This window comes from Onychomys torridus, chromosome 3 (assembly GCF_903995425.1).
Source record: "Onychomys torridus chromosome 3, mOncTor1.1, whole genome shotgun sequence".
Taxonomy (NCBI): Eukaryota; Metazoa; Chordata; class Mammalia; order Rodentia; family Cricetidae; genus Onychomys; species Onychomys torridus.
In genome coordinates this window covers 3,944,425-3,971,906 of record NC_050445.1, presented here as the reverse complement: position 1 = coordinate 3,971,906, position 27,482 = coordinate 3,944,425, and the positions used below count along the sequence as shown (strand labels likewise).

Below are 27,482 nucleotides of genomic sequence, written 5' to 3'. Positions count from 1 at the left end.
CGGCAGGGAGGGGCTTGGACCTGCCTTGGCTCTGTGTGCTGGCTCTGCCGACTCCCCATGGGAGACCTTGATTTGGAGGGTGTGGGGATGGGAAGTGGCTTGGGAGGGAGGACTGGAGGGTGGGAGGAGAGGGGAGGGGAGAATCTGTGGGTGGTATGTAGGGTGAGTAGAAAATTTCTTAATTAAAAAAATATTTAAAAAAAACCCAAATGCTATAACCCACTGGTTCCCCTCCCCCAGTATTGCAAGTGTAATATTTTAATAATCATCAAAAACCATTGTCAATCTCTTGCAAAAAAAAAAAAAGACTCATGTTAGACAAAATCATCTTTACCAAATGGCTGTCTGTTGTGATGGGGCCCCAGGGTATCCTTTCAAAGGAGTCCTGGGGAAGAGAGAGAAGTTGGCACAGGGTCCTTTTATGCACAGATATATGGAACCAAACACAAGAGTACTCCTGTGCCACTGAGTACCTGACAGTCTCCTTCAGAACATTCTGAGGAAGAAACGCAAGGCTGAAGGTTTCTTCGGGGCCAGGACACACTGGATCCTGCCTCGTGGCTGATTTAGTGATTAAATGATTCAAGACAACCTGAACTTCAGTCTGGAGCAGAAAATCCAGAGAACTTCGGTACCTGATTGCACCCAACTTTGGGAGTTTCTGAGGGTGGTGAAGGGAGCTATGAGAGCTGTGCACTGTAGACACCATGCTCAGCTGCTCAAAGCTTAAGGCAGCCAGCTGAGGGCTGGGAACAGCAAATACGGCAGTGCCAAGGTGAGAGCCCTCCCTTTAGAATTGAGACTCACCGGAGCAAACAGACCCAGATGCCCAATTGTCCCAGAGAATTTAGAGATTGAAAATGAACACTCTTGGATAACAGACATTTAAAAAAATAAGATAGGGTTTCAAAGGTCTACATTTATTGGATTAAAGTTGAAATATCCATAAACAACCTAGTTGCCAAACTTTTTAGAAAATTTAGAATTGGATTGCTGCTCCCTCTGGCTTATGCCACAAGATGGAAATCAATACCCTTCTCATGCAGGGCTCAGCACAGAGCCTCTCTGACATGAGACACCTCTCAGGGGCTCTTACCCCACGGGAGGGGCAAGAAACACTAACTAGATGATCTCAGGAGAACTGGAGACCAGTGAACTGGAAGGGCCTGGGAATGAGAAAGAGACAGCCAGGGAATGGATGTTTAGGCAGCTGCTCAAACCCAGGGTGAGAAATTTTCAGCAAGTTTTAGGGGAAGGGAGACTGATAAAGCACCAGCAAATAAGAACATACATAAGAGAGAGTGACTTAGCTTTCATCAGGACTCTGGCATGGCCAGGGAGGGCAGGCAGAACCCACTGGCAGCTGCCTTTTGTTTTAGGGCTAAAATTGATCAATTCCCTGGGAACCAGGGAATACAAGGGGTAGCTCCAAGGAGACTCACCTCCCCCCAGAAAATCCCAGGAAACAGCTCTTCAAAGGAGTCATTGTTTTTCCTGCCAAGAATGATTTTATGTCTCTCCTCTCTGCTATGTGGTGGTGTGACACATGAGAGAAGATGTCCGGGTATACAGACTGTCTCAGGGTTGGAGATCATGAGGAAGGTGCGTTCAGGAAGCACTCTCAGAAGGCAGCAGCATAGAAAACCATTCCTCTACATAAGGAAAGCGTGAGACTTACCGGTTCCACATTATAGGAAAACAACGCATACTCTTTATCCGGGGATATTTCATATCTGATGGCTCTTAAGGATTCCTAAGAGGAAAAAAGAAAACAGAATTTACAGGTGTTGCCCATAACAACTCTGAGTCCTAGTTACACCCTCAAAATCCTCTACTGAATAAGTTAAGCAGTGAATCAGTAACACTAAGTACCACTATATCTTTTCTTTGTTAGCCAATCAAAATGTAGCTAATTGATGCTTTCAAAAATTCTATTTGTGCTTTATTTCAAGTTTCAACAAAACACTCCTTATTGCATCTGCTGAAGCAAATCAATGGAAACAAACATAAAAACAAGCATCATTTTCCTGTAAGACCCCCAATCTCTCAATGCTTAATTATCATCTTTTTCTTTCATTTTATATTTAGAAGCATATGCTCGGCAGAGTTGTCACTAAACAGAAGTAACACACTGTTCTGTAACTTGTCTCTTTATCATGTAGGACTCCCTGGGAGTCAGCACACAGAGGGTATGCTTGCTTTTCTGCCAAATTCCCTTGTTTCCAGCCCTCACTATGAATACGTGCATCACCAACCATGAGGTTCCTCTGACCTACCCTGCCCTCTCTTTGCCCTTGCATACACTCTTGCTCTGACCCCACCCCCACCCACCCTAAGGCCCTCATCATCGGCCTGGTGTCCATCACTCCATAGTGGTGCAGTGACCACTTAGAGAGTGAGCCACACCATTGAAAGTGATAATGCCTTATGCATCTTTATGTCTCAGCTTCTTCTCATGCAATGAGATCTTAAGATGATTGCAAGGAGCTGGTTTGTCTGGATCTTTGTGCTAGATGTATAACCTTCATGTGCCTTCATTCATGCAGTCTTCACTAGAGGCAGGGTGGTTCTCAGTGGCTGCATTCCAAAGGCCACTATGAACAACAAACCAGTGCACACTGGATCTCCACATCTAGGGGAATCCAGGACTTTGCTCCTCATGCCTCTGTGTCCACATTTTCACCAACTGATCAAGATGTAGTGTTCTGCATTGTGTGTTTCTGTTTAAAGATACCTTACTGACTAGGCATGGCTGAACCATTAGCATTAACCTCTGGCCAGAAGCACTGGAACAGCCACACAAAGCTGAGCCTGCACCCACATTATCTCCATTGGGTGCACACACTACAACCTTCCCATTCTCAGGAGCACTAGACTGGGAACCCCTTTAGTGTGAGAACACCCACAAATAAACGTGGCAAACACAGTGCTCAGCAGTCCACAGGGAAAAAGCAACTGTTCACAGTGTGAGAGCTGAGCAAGAAAGCAGAATGTTCTGTGCTCTGTCTCAGCTGACACACTGACGCAGGACCAATGCAGGATGGTTCAAATGTGTTCCTGCCATGATGGAGATGACTCCAATGAGGGTGTAATCCTGTGGGGTGCAGTAAACCTCATCACATGGAGAATCTCAGATCTAGAAACTGTGAACAGGGGAGCAACCGTACAGCAGCTCCCATCTGCTATGATTAAGAGCAGCACCACACTAAAGACTCCACACGTGTCTCTGTGGATGTGGGCCTGTAACTGTTTTTATAGGTTAGGTATTTAAGGGCTAGAATGGTGATGATAAATGGTGGTTTAAAAAAAGTTCAACAGATTTTAATAAATCATTTTCCACAAATGGCATTTATACCCCACTCTGGATATGTGGACACACAGTCTCGCCCTCCTCTCAAGTAATTTGTGATGTGATCGTCTCTCAGTTTTGACCACTGTAGGTGTCACTTGGGGTTTCTGTGGTAGTTTAGCTCTTAGGCATAGTCACTCCTTGTTATCTATGGTACAGGTAAGGTTGGCCTTATCTGCACAAGACTGACCAGCTGGAACTGCCTGAGAGTATTCTATGCTCTGACGTTCCCCTGCTCTCCTCTGAACTCCTGCATCTCATCCCCACTATTCTGCCCAAATCACTCTTTTCAGGGTACCCAGGATGTTTGTTGTTTTGGTAAATGCCAGAGTTCAGCTGTCACCATACTAGACAACCTATCCCTCCCCTCTCTCCAGAGTACTGTCCACAATTGGTGTCACACACACACACGCACACCTCCCTTCTACGTCCTTCCTTGCAGGTCTAACATCGGGACCTTCACTTTTCTTGAGGAAACCACTCCTTCATTGACACCATGTAATCCTAGAACTCTAAAAACCACACACAGCTACCGCGGAGGAGTCCAGTGTACACATACCCTGCTGAGATACCAGCAGCCTGGATGTCTGGTGCTCATCCCCAGTTCTCTGTCCTCTCTTTCCAGCTTCTGTTTTCGCCCCCTCCACTCAGGTGAGAGTAACTGCTCACAGTGGTGGCTAACTCCCCTCTCCTCCCCCGCTACCCTCTTCTTTACCCTTCTCTCTACTCTTTTGTATCTTCTATTCAGTTACTCAGAATTCTCTGAGCTTTATGTAGAAGCGTGTTCTGAGCCCCCACTCTCTTGCTTCAGCTGGCACCCTCACCTGGGTGAGCACATTTCCTTGAGATCCTTCCCTGGCTCTTGACTCTGTTGGCAACCAGTCTCCCCTCAGTGGTTAGGGTGTTACCCTTTGAAATGTGTAATTCACCATCTAGTTCCCTGCTGGAGATCCCCATCAGCTTTCCACCTCTCCAGAGGTCACTAGCCTGGCCCTGTCCCCTCCCGTAGCCTGCCCACTTCTCTTTTTACCCTTCTTTCCTGTCATTCCTCTCTCTACCCCATCCCAGAGCAGGCCAGGCATGGAGCTCTGCAAGGTCTGCACTTCCTCTTCTCTGCCTGGAATGTACTAAGCTTTCATTTCCTTAAGGCCACCTTCTAGGTAAGTCCTTCAATGGCTAGTGACAGATGAAATCACAAACAGCCTTTCTCTGTGCTCCACAAAGCACCATTCTGCTTGTTTTCCTGCGACCTAACCATTTTCCAAGTTAGCATCTACTCTATCCGTTTATCTCATACTCTTTGTTTTCCTCAAAAGGAAGGCTGCTGGTTCCCTCAGCCCTTAGTCTCCCTCAACAAGTTCTGTGGTTTTTCTCATGCAGATCTCACCTATGTTTTGTTACATTCATCTCTAACTATGCAATATGATGGATGTTTCATAGATACAAAAATGGATGGTGTCTCAATGTCAATACACAATCACGAGTTGCTAATATACAGGAATTTATTGGATTTGGGCATCTTGACTTTATACTCAGAAGTGTTGCTAAGTTTAGGTTTGTGGCTTTGAAAAATAGATTCCTTGGAATTTTCTTCACAGTCATCTTTTCTGTGGATAGATTCTTCTCTTCCTGCATGGTACTCAATCCCACTCCACAATAGTGCTGGCACTGTGAAGGAGGTGGGCATTGCTAGCTTTCCGGACTGTGAAGGTGAGGCAGTCAGTCTTTGCCCTTTTGTACCGTGGCCTCTGAGGCTCTCTGAAGGTGACATATCCACCTACTCATTAGTAACTTCCTCTGAGATTTCATAATAAGTGTGTGTTGGGTTTTTATGATGCCTTTCATATATGTATGAGGTGATTTTGTTGTTTTGTTCTCTTTAGTTTGTCAATATGATAAATGATGTTGTTTTATCTTCAGATGTGAAGCCAACCTTACATTCCCAGAATAAATTATAACCAACCATGATGTATTATCTCCTGTGAATGTTTCTGGGCTCAATATCCCCATGTTATGTTGAAGCTTTCTGCATCTGTGAACACGAGGGAAATTGGTCTCTAGTAGTATATTGGTTGGGCTTTCATCTCAAAGTGCTTCTGGCTATAGAATAGACTTAGGAAGTATTTCTTCATCCTCTGCTATTTGTTCCGTCTTTCTCTAGTGCTATAATAAAGGATCTGAGACAATTTATAGAGAGTAATAGTTGATTTGGTCCATAGTTCTGCAATCTGGGAACTCCAAGAGAGAGAGGGAGAGAGACAGAGAGAGAGAGAGAGAGAGAGAGAGAGAGAGAGAGAGAGAGAGAGAGGCAGCTGGTGAGGTTTAATCTGGCTGCTCTGTGACATTGAGATAAAAGCAAGCTCTGGTGTCTCTTCCTCTTTTTACAAAGCCACCGGTGTCATCATAGGACCAGATCCCCAAAGCCTCATCTACTCCTATTATAGAGAAGCTCCACCTCCTTGTTCACAGAATTTGGGAGCTATTTTACTGACACAGGAATTTGGGGGGAATTATTCATATCGTAGTAAAACTTCACATTAAATTGGTATTTCTTCCTTAAAAGTTCAGAAGCCCCTTGAGCCTTACATTTTCTAGATGTAGTTTCAAAACTGTTCCTTCAATTCACGACAGCCATAAGGGGCTGTCTTAGTTACTTTTCCACTGCTGTGATAAGACACCACAATCAAGGCAACTTATCAAAGAAAGCATTTATTTGGGGCTTACAGTTTCAGAGAGTGAGAGTCCATGACCATCATGGCAGCAGACAGGCAGGCATGGTTCTGGAGCAATGGCTGAGAGAGCTTTTATCTTGAGACACAACCACAAGGCAGAGGGAGCCCATACCCTGTGACACACCTCCTCCAAGGCCACAGCTTCTAATCTTTCTCAAATAGTCCTGTCAACTGGGGACCAAGTATTCAAACACATACGCCTATACAGGCCATTCTCATTCACACCACCACACCAAGCATGCTGTCATCCAGGTTATGTAGGTTGTCAAGTTTACTGGGTTAAGGCTTTATGACCTTCCTATCATCTGTAGTGATGGACTCTGGATTATAGTTATTTTCTAAATAAATAAATGATTAGCTTTAATTTGTTATAAGGGAGGCAGTGCTGAGGCTGATGTAACATAGGTTGGAGGAAGCTGGGAAGATGCAGCCTCCTGCACCCAGATCAGGCTGCATCTAGCCCTTGATGAGGGTTCAATGAGGTAAAGATCACCCCACGCAGCAAGCATTCGAGGTATGCTCGAGAAGCCCCAGTTCCCAGACTTAGAGTGACCTCATGCCTTTGTGATGAGCCTGTCCCCATACCTCAATGGCTGCGGACATTTAGGTCCTAGGCCCACCTTTTCTGTTAATGTGAATAACAGACAGACAAACTGCCAAACAATCAGGCTCCATTTCAGCCTCCACTGAGCAATTCCGGCGACCTTCCCTCCTTCCATTGGTTCCTTGACTTTCACCAACCCACAGGGAAGAATTATTCACAGATTTCAAATGTTATTTCTTAGTAAACATAGAATTGTAAACATCATCCATCTGTGTAGTGATTTACGTTTTTTGATGTCTAAAATTTAAAAGTTACAAAGTAGTCTAAATATAGTCATCATTCTTATAACAGCTTCTGGGCGTCCTAGTTTTTGAGAAATTCTTTTGTGTTAAGCCAAATGATTGATTCTTAAAAACTACTATGGAATTTATCACAATTTGGATTGAATTCTATGCATGTGTGGGCATCACATGTTCTCCAGTGGCACCGGCAGAGTCTTCTAAGAGGATCTTGTCTCCCTCAGCTCAGTTCATACCATTGACATAATTCAGAACCAAAGCCTCATGTGACTGGAGCCACCTTCTGAACTCTCTAGTCTTTACCACTCCCTGTCCACTTTTGTATAAAGTCAGACCGTTTTAAGCTTGGACTGTGAGGTCAGAAAGCCTGTGTTTTACATCCTGTTTACACCATTTTCTATATGAAAGTTTGAGAACTTCTTAATTGCTCATGCTTCTGAAAATGGAAATAATATTTGTTTCCATCTTGTAGCCGATGTGAACATTCAGGGAGTAATAATCAGGCCCAGCTACAGCAAGGGGGCAAAGCTGTTGTTGCTGTCAATCTGAGTGCAATGTCATTAGTGTATTTTCACTGTTAAGGAACAGGGCTCATGTTACTATAAGAGTGGGGACTTCATGGCTATTTTACGTGCTCAGTCTTATAGACGAGGTTGTGCTTTGAGTCAGAAATATCCCTCATAGGTCTGTGTTTTGAATGAGTGTTCCCCAGCTTTAGGATCTAGGACATGACTAAAGTAGGCCACTAGGGGTGGGCCTTTGATGGTATAGCCCAGCCTTAGTTCTAATGCTCTCTGCTTCTTGGTCTTCATGACATGGACTCCTGCTGCTACGAGCTTTCACCACCAAAAAGAAAGTGATATCTCCATGCCTTGTGTCATGAAGGATTGAGCCAAACTGACATTTCCTTCTTTAAGATGCCTTTGTCGTGTGTTAATAGTTGATGAGGAAGGGAGAGACATTTCTCCAGTGGTATAGTCACTGGTAAGGTGTCCCATTCTTTTAATTAACCTTTTAGCTATGGTCCTGTAAGCAATCCTAATGAAACTTATTGGCTCATCAAAACAGCAAAACCCAAGAAGCTATGAAAATCAACAAGGGCTGAGTGGAGAGAAGGAGGGGGCTCAGCAGGAGTGGGAGGGGGTCAAAGGATGCAAATGGAGGTGAATGTGATGAACTAGATCACACAAACAGATGGAAATGGTGTGAGACTCTTCATTATATATAATTAATCCATGTTAATAAAAGCTTAAGTGCTTAACTCTAAAATTTTATCAGAATTCTAATTAGCATTGTAGTAAAGTTAGGTGTCAGTCTTCAGAGAGTTGACATTTTTATATCATCTTTAAAAGTTTTCAAACATGCTGGGCGGTGGTGGCTTATGCCTTTAATCCCAGCATTCGGGAGCAGAGCCAGGCAGATCTCTGCAAGTTCGAGGCCAGCCTGGTCTACAGAGCAAGATCCAGGACAGGCTCCAAAGCCACACAGAGAAGCCCTGTCTTGAAAAAGCCAAAAAAAAAAAAAAGCCAAAAAAAAAAAAAACCAACAACAAAAAAACGTTTTCAAACCTTTAACAAGCTTTTATAGTCTGTCTTACTTCTTGCTTTGTGCTGTAGGAATGGTATAAATGGAGGGAAATATGTGTAAAACAATAAGTGCTCCTACCTCTTGGCAGACAGTGGGGAGATAGCAAAATCTTTGCTGCTTTTAGAACAATCTCTTTGTAAAACTCATAAAGAGAGAAGAAGTAAAGTACAAGATGAGGTAAGGCAGAAGTCAAGCACTGAAAGGGTTAACTGACTCACAAGAAGTCACACATGCAACCCAGCTGATCATGTGTCAAAGTCAGAGGGACAACTGCATGGCCCTATGCATGAGGAAGGAGGCTTGTGGACTGGTGGACTTCTGAGCTTGTCTCTGCCATCTTTTTTCATCTACAATCATCATTTGGAAGCAGTCAGACTCAGGAACTTCTCCTAGGACTGAGGTCACTAGGGAAAACATGACAGGAAAAACACAAAGGCACAGTAGCCGATTAGCAGATTGGGAGGGAGGCTGACCACCTACTACCAAAGAGTGTTCTGACAGCTTTGGATGAGTCTTCTCTGACCTTGGTAATGCCTGAGCCTCAGCCACATCTGTAGTCTTTAGGCTAAAATTGAATGTTCTGCATCTTGTTTGTTTCAGAGCATATTTAGTGACCTCTAGGAGTAACCCCTAGTGTGTGCTTCCATAGTATGGGAGCATGGCACTATTATTATTTGTGGAACACAGCCTCAGCTTGCTAAGACACAGATGTTCCCCATGCACTCGAGGTATGGCTTATAGCAGACCCCTTGCCTGTGGTTCTGCTGTCAGCAGCATCCATTATTCAGGGTCAACTTTGGTCTGAAAATAGTAAATGGAAAGTTCTAGAAGTGATTCATTTAAAGTGCAGTATCATGATACATGCCTTCAGATGCCATCTGCCTTGGGCGTGAACTGTGCCTTTGCCCAGCAGACCCATACAGCACACACACGACCAACTCATTCATCATTCAGCAGGAGCCTTAGACTGATTGTCATGATACTGCCCTGCTGTGGTCAAGCCATTCTTATCTCACACAGTGATGATCTAAGAGCATGAAAGGGGCAAGGCTGGCAATCTCAGTGTGCCAGGGAGAGGCCTTGACAGGCTTCCTTTAAGGGAAACGTTCCCAACTCCACGAGGAAACAGAAAACAAACCTCCCACTGCAATAGGAATGAATTCCCTACCCATGAAATTGTGAAAAGGAAAGAAGTGTGCACTAGCTGTACTGTCTGTCATTTTCCAATATTTGGGAGTTAAGGCCATGGTGTGCTCACCGAGGGTGGGCATTAATCATAGGAGCTGGTGAAGCTCATGGATAGAGGCATTAACAGCATCTTGGGGGCTGTCCTCTGGGGCCAAGGCCAATCCACTGTAGCGTGGAATTAATCAAGGCTCTCTCAGCTCCAAGCCATCAGCTGTATAACTTAGCTCTTATTTTCTCAACTATTTTTGCTGAAGACACTACATCCTTCAGACACAGGGCTTGGAAGAACTGAGCTGTAACTGATCTGGAAGCCTCTCCTCCTGAGAATTGGCTCCCATAGTATTGGAAGGTGCTATGCAAGCTGCCAAGGGAGAAAAACAATCAACATTCCTACCCAGTTGTAAAGCCTATGAACCACAACAGTGACCAGAATAGCAAGATATCCCCAGGGTGCAATAGTGGCCCTCATATCTAAGGGGGAGACAACAACCATCTAACAGGACTTAAGGGCAGCTCAACATGAGGGAATTCTTGCCTGGTACTGTAAATCCAACCATCTGCCTGTGGCTGCTGGAGAGGTCACAGACCCTAGAGGAGAGCCTGCTACCCCCATTTTCTTAAATGAATATAATTTCTAACTATGTTCTAAATATTGATCCTTATACCCACAGGTAGCGATAACTTTTACCCGTCATCAAAGAAACTTGTTTTTGCAACAGATAGAGGCTACTACAGAGATTCACAAATGTCAGAATGCAGAGAATAAGTGCCTGGTCCCAGTTTGTACATCTTTAATGTAACTCCTACAAGTAAGGCTCAGGAAATCGTGCAGAAGAGAGGGTAGAAAGATTGTTAGAATCAGAGGCCACGACACCTCCCATGTGATAGTGTCTTGTACATATAATAGGAAGTATACATACATGAAGTATCAACAATATGGTCACCCAAACAAGGCCTGCACAATGACAAACCAACTAACATGCCAACATGGACAGGAAACATTAAAATTTCATGAGGCCCTATGCCTAGATGAAAAGCTACAGGCAACTAATGGCTGTTGATAAGTCACTTGGAGCAACACCAGTTGGGAAAGACACAGGAAGAATTGAAGGGTGGGGAGGGAGGAGTGGAAATGATGTAAATATAGTACTCATGTATGAAATTCCCCCAAAATTAAATAGTTCCATTTCAACTTGATACAAGCTAGAATCATCAGAAAGGAGGGAACCTCAATTGAGAACATGCCTCTATAGGATCCAAATGTAAAGCATTTTCTTAATTAGGGATTGATGTGGGAGGGCCCAGCCCATGAGCATGGTGCCATCCCTGGGCTGGTAGTCCTGGGTTCTATAAGAAAGCAGGCTGAGCAAGCTATGAGGAGCAAGAGGAACGAGCCAGTGAGCAGCACCCCCGTAGCCTCTGCATCAGCTCCTGCCTCCAGAATTCTGCCCTGTTCCTGCCCTGGCTTCCTTCAGGGATGAACAGTACTGTAGAAACCTATGGTGAGTAAATCCCTTCCTTCCCGAGTTTATTTGGTCATGGTGGTTCATCACAGCAGTAGTAACCCCAACTAAGACAGTAATAAGACAATAAAAGAATCACCAAGTATTCGGGCTTGTAGGTCTCTTAAGAATTTCAGCTATGTGAGGCCATGATTGTGCAGTGCTTGGGGTTCCTCTGGTCACTCTGTAGGTGCTCAGAGTTGGAAGAACTACCAGCTCCTTGCCCTATAGACCTTATGGCATCACTTGTCTTGAGGTGGCCTGGTGTGATGGTTGGTTTGAACTGCCAATCTTGACAGAGTCTAGAATTACCAAAGGAACCATAGCCATCTTCCTATTTCTCAGGAGATGCCAGAAATCTGAATTTCAAGTTGAAGTAAATCAGTCCCCAGCCAAGCAGAGCATTTGAGGGACAGCACAAGCTGCCAGCTTCCATGTGATAGCCAAGACAAAGCTATTCTCTTCTAGAGTTCATTCCCATGTTAAGCAAAACCCAATCTCAGATTGGAGATTGCCTGCAGGCTGCACTGGGCTGCCAGTGTTACCACACGTCCATCACATGGGGCTCAGGCCATGGTGAGCTGCTGAGTAGGATCCATGGCCCCGGGGCCATCCTGTCTCCCTCCTGTGATGATGCCCATCAGAACTTTGTTCGCAGGTACAACTGAGCCCTGGACTGAGGGTCAGGAAAGGGTAAGAGGCAGAAGGCACCGACTTAGCTCTCCTCTCAAACTTGTCACCTCACAGGTCAGAGTGGACAACCGTGCATGAAGTCCCAGGTGGAAATTAATTCAAGGGAACAAGTGACAGTTACTATCAGTGGCTCACTGGAGGAAGGAAACAGGAAGAGAGGGGACCACACATTGTGGTCCCCAGGAATCCTGCAGTTCCTCTGCCAGCTGTGGCTGCTCTGAGCAGTTGCCTAATTACACCCCTCTTGTGAAGAGTCAAAATTAATTAATTTGAAGGAACCGAGATAAAACTCAAATTCTATGTCTAATAGTGATATTGAATCAAAAGGAGATGTAAGTTAGAGAAACAAAATGCTGTTTTACTTAAATGTTAATTTGGTGACTAAAATAAGTAATTAGCTTAAGTAAGTTAGCGGGGAGGCCAGGCAGAGGGAGGAGGACAGAGCTCAGCAGAAAAGCCTCCTTGACATCTGGCTCTCCCTTCCAAGAACTTCCAGGCATCCATACAGTCAGTCCTTCATAGTCATCTTAGGAGGGCAGCAATGTCTCATCTCTTTGGAACATGTGCTTCAAATTTTATGAATCAGATTAAAATTATTGAATAAACGCCATGAGACAGCAGCTGTGTAAATCGCATTAGGAAACAGCACAGGGCTCTGCCAGCCAGCAAGATGAACCGACTGCACGGTTAATATTTAATTCCTGGCCTTTTGGATGCAATGATGATGCCCTCCATCACTTGCAGATGTATAAGCGCCCTGCTTGTATTCGTCATATATTTTATAGAGCACCATGAGTTGTTTTCATAGTGCCCCAGTGCCTCTGGAGCTGTTGTTTTAAGGGCTACATCCTAACTCACCATTTCTACCCACTCATCTCATCTTCTGAGTTCCAGGTATTTTTGTTAATGTAAGCCATTGTACCTTTTGGATTGTTTACAAGTGAAAAATTCCCCAAAGTGACTCAAAACGTACAAAAATTTTTATTGCTTTTGAAATGTCTTCCCAGGCTTCCTCCTAAATGTCTGGCACAATTTAAATGACACACAAGTGTTGCTCTTGCCACTGGTATTGTCAATAACAGGGGCACAGAACGAGTATGTGTGTCGCAGAAGTTGGACAACAGATGCGGTGACCTCACAGACCTGGCCACATCCCCTGTGGTGGAGCCTTGCTACCCTCCAATCTGCTGCCAGAAGCCAACAGGGAACACCTGCTATGACCCTGTAGTCACTAAGAGCCTCCCCTGCCACCCTTCCCCCATGTTATCTATCGGAATGGTAGATTCTCTCTCCCTCTCCTGGAGGACTCTGTCCTGAGAACTCCACACTACTGTATACACTGTTAATTCTCCTCCAATAAAGAGTTTCCCTGGAGGACAATGCTTCTCAGTGCCCCACTCTTGAACCTGGTACCTCTTAATCCCAGTCCTAAAATCTGAAAATACACCAATCCAGCCATCTCCCCCAAAGCAGCCCTGCAGAACCACCAGGTGGTGTATTAGGGTGAAGCCAGGGTTCAGATTATGGACAATCCCAGATTCCTTACCAAGGGGAGTTACAATACCAACACAAGCCAACAACAGTCCAGCTGTAGAGAGCTAAGTGTCAAGTACAGGCAGCAGGCCTCTCCTCCTGAGAAGTCTTGTTCTGTTCTGTTCCATGAGAACTTTCAAGCTGATGCTAAATGCCATTAGGAAGTTTAGGGCCCGAAAAACTAATTATGTCACTAAATGCAGTAAGGCTACTTTAAGCATACTTCCATGAGAAGAGGAAGCGGGCAGGAGAGGGAAAACAGCCTGCTGCAAAGCAGAGGAGAGACTCACTAGACTTTTTAGGTATCGGATGATCACAAGACCTATGCCACAACTATACAGTGGCAGATGGTTTCCTCACACCAGCCCACTTTTCAGGGCAAAAGGTGTGTAATATACCAAAGACTTCCTTTGTTGACAAAGAATCTTTTTAAGGACAATGAAAATAAGATAACACTTAAGTTATTTTTAAAATAAGAGTAAAATAGAATGTTCCAGAATTCCTGAGACATCAAATGTAACTCATGTGAAAGTTACTTTGGGTTTGGGTTTTTGTTTGTTTTGTTTTGAGACAGGGTTTCTTTGTGTAGCTTTGGAGCTGTCCTGGAACTCACTCTGTAGACCAGGCTGGTCTCCAACTCACAAGAGATCTGTCTGCCTCTGCCTCTCATGAGCTGGGATTAAAAGCGTGCGCCACCACTACCAGGCTGGGTTTGGTTTTAAAATTTATTTTCCAACTGTTAGTGTTACTAACAGCGTTAGTGATAGGGAGGACTTGGCCTCCCTCTGTACAGCAGCGGTCCATGTCCTATTAGGAAGAAGATTCTGCTTGTCTACTACTGCTGTCTGGACACCCAGATTCTGCCATCTACTGCTGATGCCTGGACCCTTGGATGGCAAAGCACAGTGTTCTTACCATGCTCCTGTGGCCTTGGCTCTCTTCTGGGTCTTCCTGTTTAGATAGCCTCATTTCTTTTACCTGTACCCTGAGCACTGCCTAAGCTCTCCAGGCTAGACCAGCATCTGGAATCCACATATGGCTTACATTTTCCAGCATGCTATATATGATCTCTCAGTTACCATCACAACTCCTGAGAGTCAGGACTGGGGCAGACATTACAAATAGTAAGGGTCCTGTAGTCCTCGAGTGCTGTTAAGTGGGAAGGCAGATCCAAAGCTCGAGGTCATGACCCTGGTGCTGAATGGGTCCTCCATACCTTTTATTCATACAGATGATTCTAGGGAGTTGCTCATCTCTGTTCTGTCAACCTTGATACTCCGTCATAAAACACAACTTATGGCTATAGCAGACCTTTCAGCTGAGCGCTTGAAGGAGGTTAAATTAAAAATAATGGACTAGGGCTGGAAAGATGGCTCAGTAGTTAAGAGTACTCTGCTCTTCCGGAGGACCTGGGTTCAGTTCCCAGCACTAGCACTGCAGCTCACAACTGTCTGTAAGTCAAGTGCTAGGGGATCCAATGCTTTCTTCCTGTGCCTCCCTTGGCACCAGGCATGCATCCAGACACCCATACCCACAAAACAAACACATAGAAATGTAAAAGCAATGGACTGATTTGTTTGGTGGAGAAAATGTAAAAGCAGGAGAGCATCAGGCCATGGTATGGCTGTAGCTCACGGTCACTTTTATCCAGGCCTACCATGAGAAAGATCAAGTGTTAGAGGAAGACAGAAAAAACATGCAGTCTGGTGATGAAAAACAGCTTGAATAAGTTCAAAGTTGCAACCAAAGACACGCTGGAAAAGAGGCTGTAACTGTTCAAGAAAATGTCCTTGCTCTGCAGTGGGTCAGCAGGAAGGGCTGAGGGCATGGCCCCACCTACTGAAGGCTCTAACGGAAGGAGCCTAAATTGGGAATGCTGCTGCAGGGTGTCCTAGTTTGGGTCTCCATTGCTGTGAAGAAGACACCATGACCATGGCAACTCTTACAAAGAAAAAAAAAATGTAATTGGGGCTGGCTTACAGTTTCAGAGGTTTAGTCCATTATCATCCTGGCCAGAAGCATGGCAATGTGCAGGCAGATATGGTGCTGGAGAAGGAGCTGAGAGTTCGACATCCAGATCAGCAGGCAGCAGGAAGGAAGACTGAGATACACTGGCCAGACTTGAGCTTCTGAGACTTCAAAGCCTACCCCAGTGACCCACTTCCTCCAACAAGGCCACACCTACTCCAACAAGGCTATGCCTACTAATAGTACCACTCCCTATGGCAAAACACTCAAACACATGAGTCTATGAGGGCCATACTTATTGAAATCACCACGCAGGGGCTCCTGGTTCCAGAAAGCAACTATCTTGGCAAGTGTTTCCCTAGGGTTAGTGCACAGAGGCTGCTGCAGCTGTTGTCCATGGTGGACAAGCTCCATCCCAAGTCCACAGCAGAATTTGGCATTACTATCCACATGGTACTTGTTTTGAAGGCAGGAAAGATGTGAACTGAAGGTATCAAGGGGTCTTGTACCATATTCCAGAGAGCTACTGGCAGGTCATGTAGGCTGGAGTACCTGTAAGGAGGTTTGTGCATGAGGCTCTGAAGAGGAAGCCTAAGATGCACTGGAGATCTCAGGATGCTGGAGATGCTAGGAAAATAGCAGATCCTTCTCCACAGGGCATGATGTGAGACCCTCCTTCACAGGGCCTGCTGTGAGATCCTCTTCCACAGGGCCTGCTGTGAGATCCTCCTCCACAGGACCTGCTGTGAGACCCTCCTCCACAGGGCCTGCTGTGAGATCCTCCACAGGGCCTGCTGTGAGATCCTCCTCCACAGGGCCTGCTGTGAGACCCTCCTCCACAGGGCCTGCTGTGAGACCCTCCTCCACAGGGCCTGCTGTGAGACCCTCCTCCACAGGGCCTGCTGTGAGACCCTCCACAGGGCCTGCTGTTGCCATACCTTCCCTTAACTTGTTTCTTGCCTGGGTTTTGGTCACAGCGATGGGAAGAGTAACAAACAGAAAGGAGCCCAGTCTCCATGCTTCCTGTCCCTTGGTTTCTCCCTGCCTCACCTTAGGAAGACACGGTCTACAGGTCTAGAGGTACTACAACCCCCCCCCCCCCCCTTTTACTAGGCTGGCAGGAGGAATTATTTTTAATTTGGAAACGGAGAAATAGGAGCACAAACACTTGCAGCAGCTAAGCAGCTGGGAAGGAATTAAGCCCAGATTCTGCATCTGAATTATAGTGCAGGCCGCTAAGTGACATTTATCCTGTGTTCCTTTTTCAAAACTCTGTTTCTGGCAGCATTCAAATGTGGCTTTGAGTGAAAAATTATCCATTGATCAGATTGCATGTATTCAGTGTCCAATAAATGTTTGTAAATTAGTGCATTTGTGACATTTCAGGGCAATAAAGACTGTGGTAAATGGAATAAGCCAGTTAATATGTAACGTTTTTCTGTCCCTATAATGGATTCTGAAATTGTCTCACTATTTGGCTAAGACAACCTCAGTTAAACATGGCCTCTTAAAAACTACTGATTTCAAAGACTTATTTATTTTTATTTTATGTGTATAGGTGTTTTGCCTGCATGTATGTCTGCACACCACATATGTGCCTCATGCCTGAGGAGGCCAAAAGAGGGTATTGGGTCCACTGGGATTGGAGTTATAGTCAGCTATGAACCACCATGGGGTGCTAGGAACCTGGATCCTCCGGAAGAACAGCCAGTGCCCCTAACCATTGAGCCATCTCTCCTGCACCTAAAGGGCTGGGCTCTGTGTCTTCTGTATGCACAGCTGTACATATACTTTCTGCTTGGTCTAAACCACACCCTAAGCTGGAAATGTCTGTCCCTTCAGCAGCAGGCAGAGTGTTGCCTCTTCCTGACAAACATTTAAAAACATTCCTGTAACTTTAGTCTTTGAAGTAGGCCGAGTCAGATGAAATTCTACCCCAAATTATCTTTTAGTGCATGCAATAGGGTAGGCACATTCCTCTCTCCTAGTCCTCTATTGAGAATAGAATTTGATTGAACCCCAAGATGATTCTGGGAGTGACACCTTCATGGGGTAGAGACAGGTTATTTAAAAAGCAGGATGCATCTGTGTTAAAGACATAGTATCCCATAGCAGAAAGAAATGCAATAGAAAAATGCACCAGGCAGCTGAATGTCCCTGGGAACAAAGGGTAGAGGTGGCTTTCTCTGGGTCTAGGATGGGTAGTAAAGAAGCCATCCTTTCTTTCCCTAGGCAGAGCTCCTGGACCTGGCCATCATCACTGCCTTGTGGCTTTCTCTGTGGCAGACTGGCCTCTTCTATAGCTCTACTTGTCCATATTCCATCGGCCTGGATTCTTCCCCAGGTCTGAGTCTCACCCCAGCTGGCTTATCATCACTCTGACCTGGATATTTGGCCATTTTTCAGTCCTCACTATTTACATGTTCACCTTTGCTTCCTCCTTTTGCTGTCCCAAAGGAAGCAGGCAAGAAAATGATCAGCCCTCAGGTTCACAGGGCACTTCCCCAAACACCAAGTGCTAGTGCATTGTAAACAAAGAAAGGAAATCAATTCCCCTTTGATGATTTCTGGTAGTGAGCCAGTCAGCTTTACTAATATTTTCACACACAAATCCAAAACAAGGCTTCCTGGCTGAAAAAGCAGTACCTTCAGATTGGCTTAGTACTTATTTTACACCACACACACACACACACACACACACACACACACACACACACACACACACACACACACACACACAAATCCTTACTGTATCCAACGCTCTCTATCATGACACAGCCATGGTACCTAAGCCAATATTCCCTGAGCAGAGATTTTTTTTTCTTAAATAAAATTGAGCAAGTTCTCTTGAAGTATTATTCAGTGGGTTTTATTGCGGCTGTTCCACAAATGTGTGAAAGTCTTTATCTTTCAATTATACTTGATATGCAACGCTTGCTTCCAACACCTGTGGAAGAATTTTCAGGACACCCCCTCCCCAAAGAAAGCAGGCTTTCAACTTATTAAATTAGTGCTTTCAATTTCTCATTATCTTTACTAGCTCAGCCAGAAGTATTACAAGTTAATGCTTCTCCTCGGCTCGACCGAAAGTTGAAGCCTAAAGTCATTTTCTGCTTTATTGACTTGAAGGAGGGGGGAAAATTACTCTGAAATTATCCTGGTCATTAGAGAGAGTACTTACAATTTTTTTGCCTTCTATTAACACCGTAGAATTATTTGTTTCAACATTCCGCAGTATGACGTTCCCTTTCCGTTCTCTGTAGATGAATTCCTTATCTACAAGAGGGAAATAGAGAAGAAACATGAGCCACCTAGAGACCTGCCTCAGAGCTGATGGATGTGTGTGAAATGAACTGTGTAGTTCATCTCAGAGAGGGGCCTGTTAAGTGCGGCGCCTACTTTTAGCTCCAGATGTGTGGCCTCCAGGGATGCTTGTCTCTGGACAAGCTCCATACAGACAGCAAAGCACTCGTGTGCAGACTGAGCGTATGTAGCACTGTCTTGGGCAAGGCGTGCAGAGTGGATACACCAAGCAGATGGAATTTGCTACTGTAGAGGAGTAGAGAGCTGGTAGTGAAGGTACTGACGGGCTCCTGGATCTGAGGTTACCTGTGGCCACACCCTGAAAGCCAGCCTCACTCTTGTCTAGAAGCTCCTGGTGTGACTCTTAAAGGGTTCCCCAGTGTCCTGCCGTGGATATCTTTTGAATCTATCATCTGCTGTGGTGACTCTGGTCTTTTCAAAATCCCAATTGTTCCCTTAGAAAATTGAGAATTAGGGGCTAGGGAGATGCTCAGTGAGTAAAATGCTTGCTTTGAAAGTATAAGGTCCTGAGTTTGAACCCCAGCACCCACTTAAAAGTGTCGGGAACGGTGGTGCATGCATGTATCTAATCCCAGGACTTGGGTGGCAAAGATGGTGGATCCCTGGGGCTCACTGGCTAGCCAGCCTATTCGGTGAGATCCAGGCTAATGAGAGATCCTGTCTCAAATAACAGGGTAGACAACATCCTCAGATCTCTGCTTTCCATACCTATGTACATATATGCCTGCACACACACACACACACACACACACACACACATCCTACCCCCATAATAGCAAACCACATACTAAATAGTGTGTACATGTATGCAAATCTACACCTGCAGGCAATGCGAGTGCAGTTTCTGAAGGGTGGGACTATGGCTAGAAAGGCAGGGCACAGCCTGGAGAGGGAGGAAGTGAAGATGGGAGGCCTGACTTGGGAAAGGCGTTGTACACCAAAGAGCTGGCTGAGAAGCACCATGTGGACTGGACCAGTCTGAAAGGGAAGTAGAAGTCAAGTGTGCACATATCTGGGGAGAAGGGAAGTTTCCCCATCCAATGCAGTCCTCTGTATGCCTCATGGAAATCAGACTGGAGAGTTTAGTGCTGAGGGTACAGACTGCCGTGTGGGTGGCACTGTTTTCCTTTGTTGTACTGACAATACTTCCTGCTACATGTCACACAATTCCTATTTTCCCCCTGTGGAGCAAGCCATGATATTTTTACCCACTGGCATCATCACAATGGGGTTAGTCTTACTCCACAAATTCTAAAGTTTCTGCTTAGGAAAGCACTGAAGAGACTGATGCTTGCTTATAGGTTTTATATGAAGTCTGCAAAAAGGAGTCACTACAGAATTTGGTACAACCCATCTCTCTTCATTTTCTAGCTTTCACAAAGAATGAATTTTAAAGAGTGATCACTTTTATAGTGTGTGTGTGTGTGTGTGTGTGTGTGTGTGTGTGTGTGTGTACTAGTGAGCTGCCTCATCCTGCATGGCACCACACTGGGACTTGTAAAAGAAATCTTTTTAAAAAATCTGTGCATACTTGCAGTTGTGTGTGTGTGTGTGTGCATATGTGTATGTGCATTCATGTGTGTGAGTTCAGGCATGCATGTGCCACAGTGTGGTGTGGAGGTTAGAAAACAGCCTGGAATGTGGATCCTCACCTTCTACCTTGGTTGAGACAGGGTCTCTGTTATTCCCTGCAGTGTACGCCATGCTAGCTGGCCTGGACCACAGGCTTCAGTTTATGACTTTCATTCCATGCCAGCACCTGTGTCTGTTCCTTTGTCAATTCTACCTTCTGATGGTTTCTGTAGATTTCCAGCAAGTCTTGGGGGAAGTGAGTAAAGCCTGAAACTGTCTTGCTTTTCCTCAGCTGTTCAGTCTACACCGCACTTTTCTGAAAACCTTTAAACTTAAAAAAGCACGAAGAATCAGGACACTATTGCAAAGACTGCACAGTTCATCCTGAGGACTGCTGCTGCCATGGCAACCCTGGTCCCTTTTCTTTTGCTCTCACTTGAGCATTCTAAACTATTTTTTATTGAAGTATACTCACTGTATATATCGATGGGTTTAATAAAGACAATTTCCTTCAATTGTATGTCATGTACTCTGACCAGAGATGAAACTGGAGATCATTGTATTGAGGGATAGAAGTCAGACTCAGAAGACAAATGCTCTGGGATTGATCTCATCTGTGCATTCTAGATTGCATGCAGACAGGTCCAGCTTTTTACATTAACACACATTACAGCTGGAGTGGCACCAGGGAAGAAGGGGAGACTAATGTCCTAGCGATTTCTCTGGTGCTGTGATAACCATAGTCACCAGTGCAACTGGGGAGGAAAGGTTTATTATACTTTAGAGATTGTAGTCCACCATGAAGGGAGATCGGGGAAGGAAATCAAGGCAGGAACCTGGAGGAAGGAGCTGGAGCAGAGGCCATGGAGGAATGCTGCGTACTGGCCTGCTCCTCATGGCTTGCTCAGTCTGTTTTCTTATAGAACCCAGGACCACCTTTTTAGGAGTGGTACCTCCCATAGCGACTAGGTCCTTCCACACCAACAGTTGGTCAAGAAAATGCCCCAAAAATATTGCCACAGTCCAATTGTCAGATGGCAAGGTTTATTCTTCCAGAGTGACTCTAGTTTGTGTCAAGTTGACTAACCAGAACAGTTTATTCCTCTGGCCCACAAACTATTTATATCTTCTTAGAGAGTCATATTGACACTAAAGTCATTTTCAGTAGATGGATTTTGATGAGTCCCAAACTTCTGGCATTTTATGGTATTGTATATAATAACTTAGCTGTTATTTGGACATTTCTATTGATTTAACATAAAGTTAATTCTCATTATTGCAGCTTTACTCAATGTACTTTTTAGTTCTAGGTCACTGGGGGTGGGGTGGGGAAAGATTCCCTAAGAAGGGTTTCACTTCCAAAACCAGGTCAAGTAACAAGGCAGATGTGCATTTCTGCTCAGGCCTGGTGAGCATCATCAGACTGTCAGGAACAATGCCAAAGAGGCTTTAAAAGGACTGCTTGCTGGCTGTAGAGCCTACATGGGACTGGACTAGACCCTTTGCATGGTGAGACAGTTGTGTAGTTTGATCTTCTTGGGAGGCCCCTGGTGGTAGGATCAGAATCCATCTGTGGTGCATGAAAGGGCTTTGTGGAGCCCACTACCTATGACTGGACACCTCGTGCAGCCTTGAGGCAGAGGGAAGGACTTGGACTTGCCTCTACTAAATGTGCCTCCACATGGGAGGCCTTGCCTTCTTGTGGGAGGGAGTGGGGGGATGGGTTGGGAGGGAAGCCTGGGGGGAGGGAGGAGGAAAGAGGGAGATCTTTGATTGGTGTATAAAATGAGTGAAAAAATTTTAATAAAAAAATAAATGAACAAAAAAGAGGCCTGCTTGTTTTGTTCTTGATGTTAGGTAGGGGGCGGCATTTCACCATTGAGCTTGAGAGTAGCTGTAATTGCTCTCCTAAGCAGACTTTTTAAGTCTGAGTCTGTGATCTGGTATTGCTCAGTCGTTGAGAGGTCTCATCTTGAAAGGTTGTTGACTAAATTACAGAATGCTTTTCTGCCAATACTGAAGTTGCCATGTGAGTGTTGATTAATCAAGTGAGCTATGTTCTTAGATGCAACCCCAACACAAGTCCCACTGCACTGTGCAATGCTGTAATGTGCTGCTTCCCAGAGTCTCAGTTCTAATCCAATTGATGCTTGGCCCAGGCTTTGGCATCTAGGATCATGGGAAATATTGGCTAGTTTTGGTCTTCTGTCTGGTTCTTGGCTTGTGTGGCTCTAGAGTAAGAGCATTATTAGCTTCATAACATGAACTGGGAAGTATTTGAACCAGTTCTTTTTTTGTAACTACAAAATGGATAATATTTTATTTATTTATTTATTTATTTATTTATTTATTTATTTATTATTATATTTGTGTTTTAATTTTACACATCAGCCATGGGTTCCCCTGTCCTCCCCCCTCCCACCCCCACCCCCACCTTTCCCTCATCCCCTCCCCTCCATTCCCATCTCCTCCAGGAACAAGACTCCCCTGGAGATTCATTTAAACCTGGTGGAGTCAGTACAGGCAGGTCCAGTCCCCTCCTTCCAGGCTGAGCAAAGTGTCCCTGTGTAAGCCCAAGGTTCCAAACAGCCAGCTCATGCACTAAGGACAAGTCCCAGTCCCACAGCCTTCTACTTTATGAACAAATGTAGCCTGGATGTGCATATTTTTGTAGTAACATAATCTGTGCCTCAGATTTTCTTTGTGGAAGGTTCAAGATTCCAAAGTTCAGTTCTTCAATTGATACAGAGCTATTCACATTTTCCATTTATTCTTAGATCTGTTTTGAAAAGGTGAGTTACTCAAGAAAACTTCATGTGATAGAGTATGTAAAAGTTTTTAAAATAGTGTAGGAAGAAGAAGAATTTTTCTCTCATCCATAACAAAAAAAGAGATGAACAAGAGAAAAGTGGACAAAAGAATTTTATTGGAATAAGACTCTTCAGGGAAGAATCAAAGAAATGGGAAAGCTTATATCTGTATTTGGAGGTTTTCTCTGGCCCTGCCTGGTCCTGCAGCTGCTTAGACCCACGTAAACACATAGAGGCTTATATCAATTACAAATTTCATGGCCATGGCCTATGGCTCAACTTTCTTTCTAGCTAGCTCTTATAACTAAATTCAGCCCATTTCTATTAATCTATATGTTACCATGTGTTCCATGGCTTTACCTGTGTGCCATTACATGCTGCTCCTTGGATGGCAGGAAGGCACTCTTCTGCTTCTGCTTTTCTTCTTCCTGTCTCTCTCCTGGATTTCCTGCCTGCCTCTAAGCTGCCTTGCCATAGGCTAAACAGCTTTATTTGTCAACCAATCAGAGCAACACAGATTCACAGCGTACAGAAAGACATCCCACAGCATATGTCTTTCTATGCTTCAGGCTGACGGAAAGGGGGCAAGGGTGGGAAACAGGATGGGACCAGGGGAGCACAATCCCAGTGACAACTGCAACAGCAAGGCCTGTGTGCACCTGTCCTCTGTGCCCCCGAGTCTTTAGTGATAGGAGCACCCCCTTTAGATGAACGTTAAGGAGGTACTTCTGCAGTGGTCTTAGGACCTGCTTTGGAGCAAGCCAGAGAGGTCCTTGGCATCCTGTTTTGGGGAGGACAGGTCAGTGGACTCTTGTTTCTGCTACTGTAGTGACCCTTGGATCTCAGTGCGTTATATGTTGGGGTCTCATGTCTTCAGTCCCAGCAGTATGGACTTTGCTCCTAGTACTATTTGATTATCCTTTTAGGAGGTTGATAGTTTGTGACTTCTAGGATACAGAACTGCAGCTGTGGTCCTGGAGTTTTCTGGAAAGGGCAGTTTGTGTGTTTCTTGTCCTCTAGACTCTTTAGATAGTCATTGATTTCCATCTGAGTATTTGACTTCATGATTCAACTGCTTTCTTCTCTATCCTCTTGTTTTGTTTACTTTAGCCTTAATGGTCGGTCTTCTTTTTCTGACTTTTTATGGGTGAGCACTGGGTCTTTGGTACAATATTTTCAACCCTTTCAAAAAAATAGTATCAAAGCTAACAATTTACTTCTATGGGTGGCAACAGCTACATTTTACATACTTTCAAGGATGTACTTTTATTATGCATGTGTATGTTGTGTGTCTCTGTGAATGTATGCCACCTATACATGAATGCTAGTAGAGATCAGAAGAGTGTGTTGGGGTTCCTGCAGCTGTAGTTGTAGGAGTTGTGAGCAGGCCAATGAAACTGAGCTCAGGTGTTCCGGAAGAGCAGCATATGTTCTTAACTGCCAAGGCAGCTCTCCAGCCTCCAGATCTTACAGTTGAAAAAGATTTATTTTATTTATGCATGTGTCTGTATGAGTGTATGCATACATGTCTGTGCAGGTGCCCCCACAGAGGACTGAAGAGGACATCAGATCCCTTGGAGCCCGAGTCACAAGCTTTGGTGAGCCCCACCCCTGCTGTGGTTACTGGGATCAAAACTCTAATCTTCATGAGTGCTGCAAACGTTTCCAACCTCCAAGTCACCTCTCCAGGCCCTCATCTCACAAATTTAATATGCTGAATTATATTATTATCCAGTTTATACTACTTGAAGTGATCTACAGAGGTAGCATAATCTCTGTCCAAATTTTAATGTAATTGTTTTACAAAAGTAGAAAAAAACCATAATTTCCTGTGAAACCACAAATAACCTCAAGTTGCCAAGACAATGTTAAATAAAAATGCACAAAGCTGAGGGCACCACACCCCCATTTCAAAACCTATGTCAAAGCAGCTATAGTGAAAACACTATGGTGTTGGCATAAAAGCAGATGTATAAAGCAATGAAACCAGTCAATGAGAAAGGATAGAAGTCCCAGAAAAAACCCACATATTTACTCTTGATTTTTTTTTGACAAAGGTACTAAGAGCACACATCAGAAAAAGGATCAATGATTTTGTGAAACCCAGGTATCCACACACAGAGGAAGGAAACTGAACTCTTATTCCATACTACATGCAAAAACCAACTCAAAATAGAATAAAGACTTATACACAAACTCTGAAATGTTCAGATTTCTACAAGAAAACACAGAGGGAGCTGGAGAGATGGCTCGGCAGTCCGGAGCTCTTGCTGCACTTCCAGAGGCCCTGAGTTTGTTTCCCAGTATTCACATTAGGCAGCTTGCAACTGCCTCTATGTCCAGCTTCACACTATCTGATGCCCTCTTCTGGATACACACACATAAAACAAATTTAAATCTTAGAAAGAAAAAATAGGGAGGAAGTAATAAGACATTGGCTTGGACAGTGATTTTTGGGGCAAGACCCTGGAAAACACAGCAACAAAAGCAAAACCACAGCAAGTGGCTTAGCAACACACTAAATGGTCTCCCTAATTACCAATTTCAGCTGCATTTTATTGCACTATATGGTAGTGGCTGCCCTAGCGATTGTAATATAAGCTTTTAGCTCTTCCCAGCTGACAAATTCTACTTCTTATGAAATACAGAAGTCTGTCGAGCCTCCAGGGCCCATCTATTCCCATGTTACTGCAGCTGTCATGATGTTCCACCAACATACTTTGCATATTCCATAAGACAATGTTAGCATTTTTGCCTGTTGCAAAACATGTCAAAGGTGAAAAGTCATAACGATAAAGTCATCTCATGCTGCATCCATTTCTTTTCTCAATTCTGATGCTGCCTGTTGCTAGTGAAGGTCCTGGGTTCCCACTGAGAGCAATTTCTTGCTTTTGAAGAATTTATTGCAATCTCTGGTTATGTGGGTTCACTGGCAACACGCTTATTTATCTTTTCTGAAAACGTCTTCCTTTCCCCTGTATTTCTGAAAGATTCTCTGAATGCTATTTCCAGGTTGATGATGTTCCAGTTTCTTTTTATCATGTTGAAGCTCTGTTACTCTCCTCTGGCTAACACAGCTTCTCACAGGAAGGCAGCCATTGAATTTCCTGGCTCACAGTGCTACCTTCTTTTGGTGCTTTTGGGTTGGTTTCAAGAGGTTCAACAGGAGCTTCGGAGTGGGTTTCTGGAAGACTTGGTCTGTTGGTTTCTGCATGCCTGCTCTCTGAAAATGCTCATCATTCACCACCCCTGGAGAGTGGTTCCCCGAGGCCCTGTTCGCTTGGTCCAAGTGTTTGGGAAGAATTAGTTGGTGCAGCCTTGTTGGAGGAGCTTTGTCACTGGGGTGGCACGTGAGGTTTCAAAGGCCCATGACATTCCCAGTTTCCTCCTTCTCTGCCCAAATTGCCAATCGGGCTGTAAGCTCTCCGTTACTGCTCCAGCGCTGTGCCTGCTTGCCTGCGGCCACACTCCACATCATGATGGTCATGGACTCAGCTTCTGAAACTATAAGCTCTCAATTAAATGCTTTCTTCTGTGAGTTGCTTTGCTGATCGTGTCTCTTCACAGCAACAGAAAAGTAACTAAGACATCCTCAGCCACGTTTGCTGACTATCCGTTTTGACCCCTTAACTCACCTCCTTTCCTTCTGGGTTTCCTATTTCATATACACTGGGGAGTTTGATATCACCTCCCAGGTTTACGATTCTCTTCTCTCTCCAAGTTTGTACATATGTATAGCATTTGTATTTGTGTGTGGGTGCACATGTGTATGCAGATGCCCATGCACATGTGTGCAAGTATGCAGTCTTCCTCTACTACCTCCTACATTATTCATTGAAACAAGGTCTCTCCATTGAATTTTGACTTCACGGATGCAGCTATTCTCCTTGGCCAGCTTACCCCATTGGTTCTGTCTCTGGAATGGTAGGCAGGTCACTATGCCCACTCAGCAATTATGTGGATGATGGGGGAATCAAGACTCTAGTTCTCACACTTGTGAAATCTTTTATCTCCCCAGACATTTCCATCTACTTCCTCATCACACCCTCCTCTCTGCTTGCCTTGGATAATTTCTCCTGGACTGCCATCCAGGTCACCTCAATCCTTTGCCACAGTCATTTACTGATCAAGCCAGCCAGTTTTCAGTCTTGTAATTTATCTTTTCCCATTTAGAAAATTTCATTTTGCTTCTTTATTGCTTCTATTTTCTCGTCTAGACCCTATATTTCTCTGCCAGAGTTTCAGTTCAACGAAAACACGCTCATGCCAATCTTTAGCATAGCTCTCTTTCTTGGTTCCAAACTCTGCTTCCTTTTGTATCAAATTTGACTCATTTTATTTCCTGCTGAGGGATGGTCTTTCTTCAGTTCTTTGTTAGTCA

The 27,482-nt window shown here is 44.6% G+C and overlaps 1 protein-coding gene across 1 annotated transcript in view; it reads right to left on the bottom strand.

The window, feature by feature from the left end:
• The window catches only part of Dpp6 (dipeptidyl peptidase like 6), a 671,863-nt gene that overhangs the window by 257,704 nt on the left and 386,677 nt on the right, over window positions 1-27,482 (bottom strand). The window contains exons 4-5 of the mRNA XM_036181185.1: window positions 18,577-18,671; window positions 1,679-1,753 (exon numbers count right to left, since the gene is read on the bottom strand). Of these exons, the coding sequence (XP_036037078.1) occupies window positions 1,679-1,753; window positions 18,577-18,671 (170 nt within the window). The remainder of the gene's footprint in view (window positions 1-1,678; window positions 1,754-18,576; window positions 18,672-27,482) is intronic.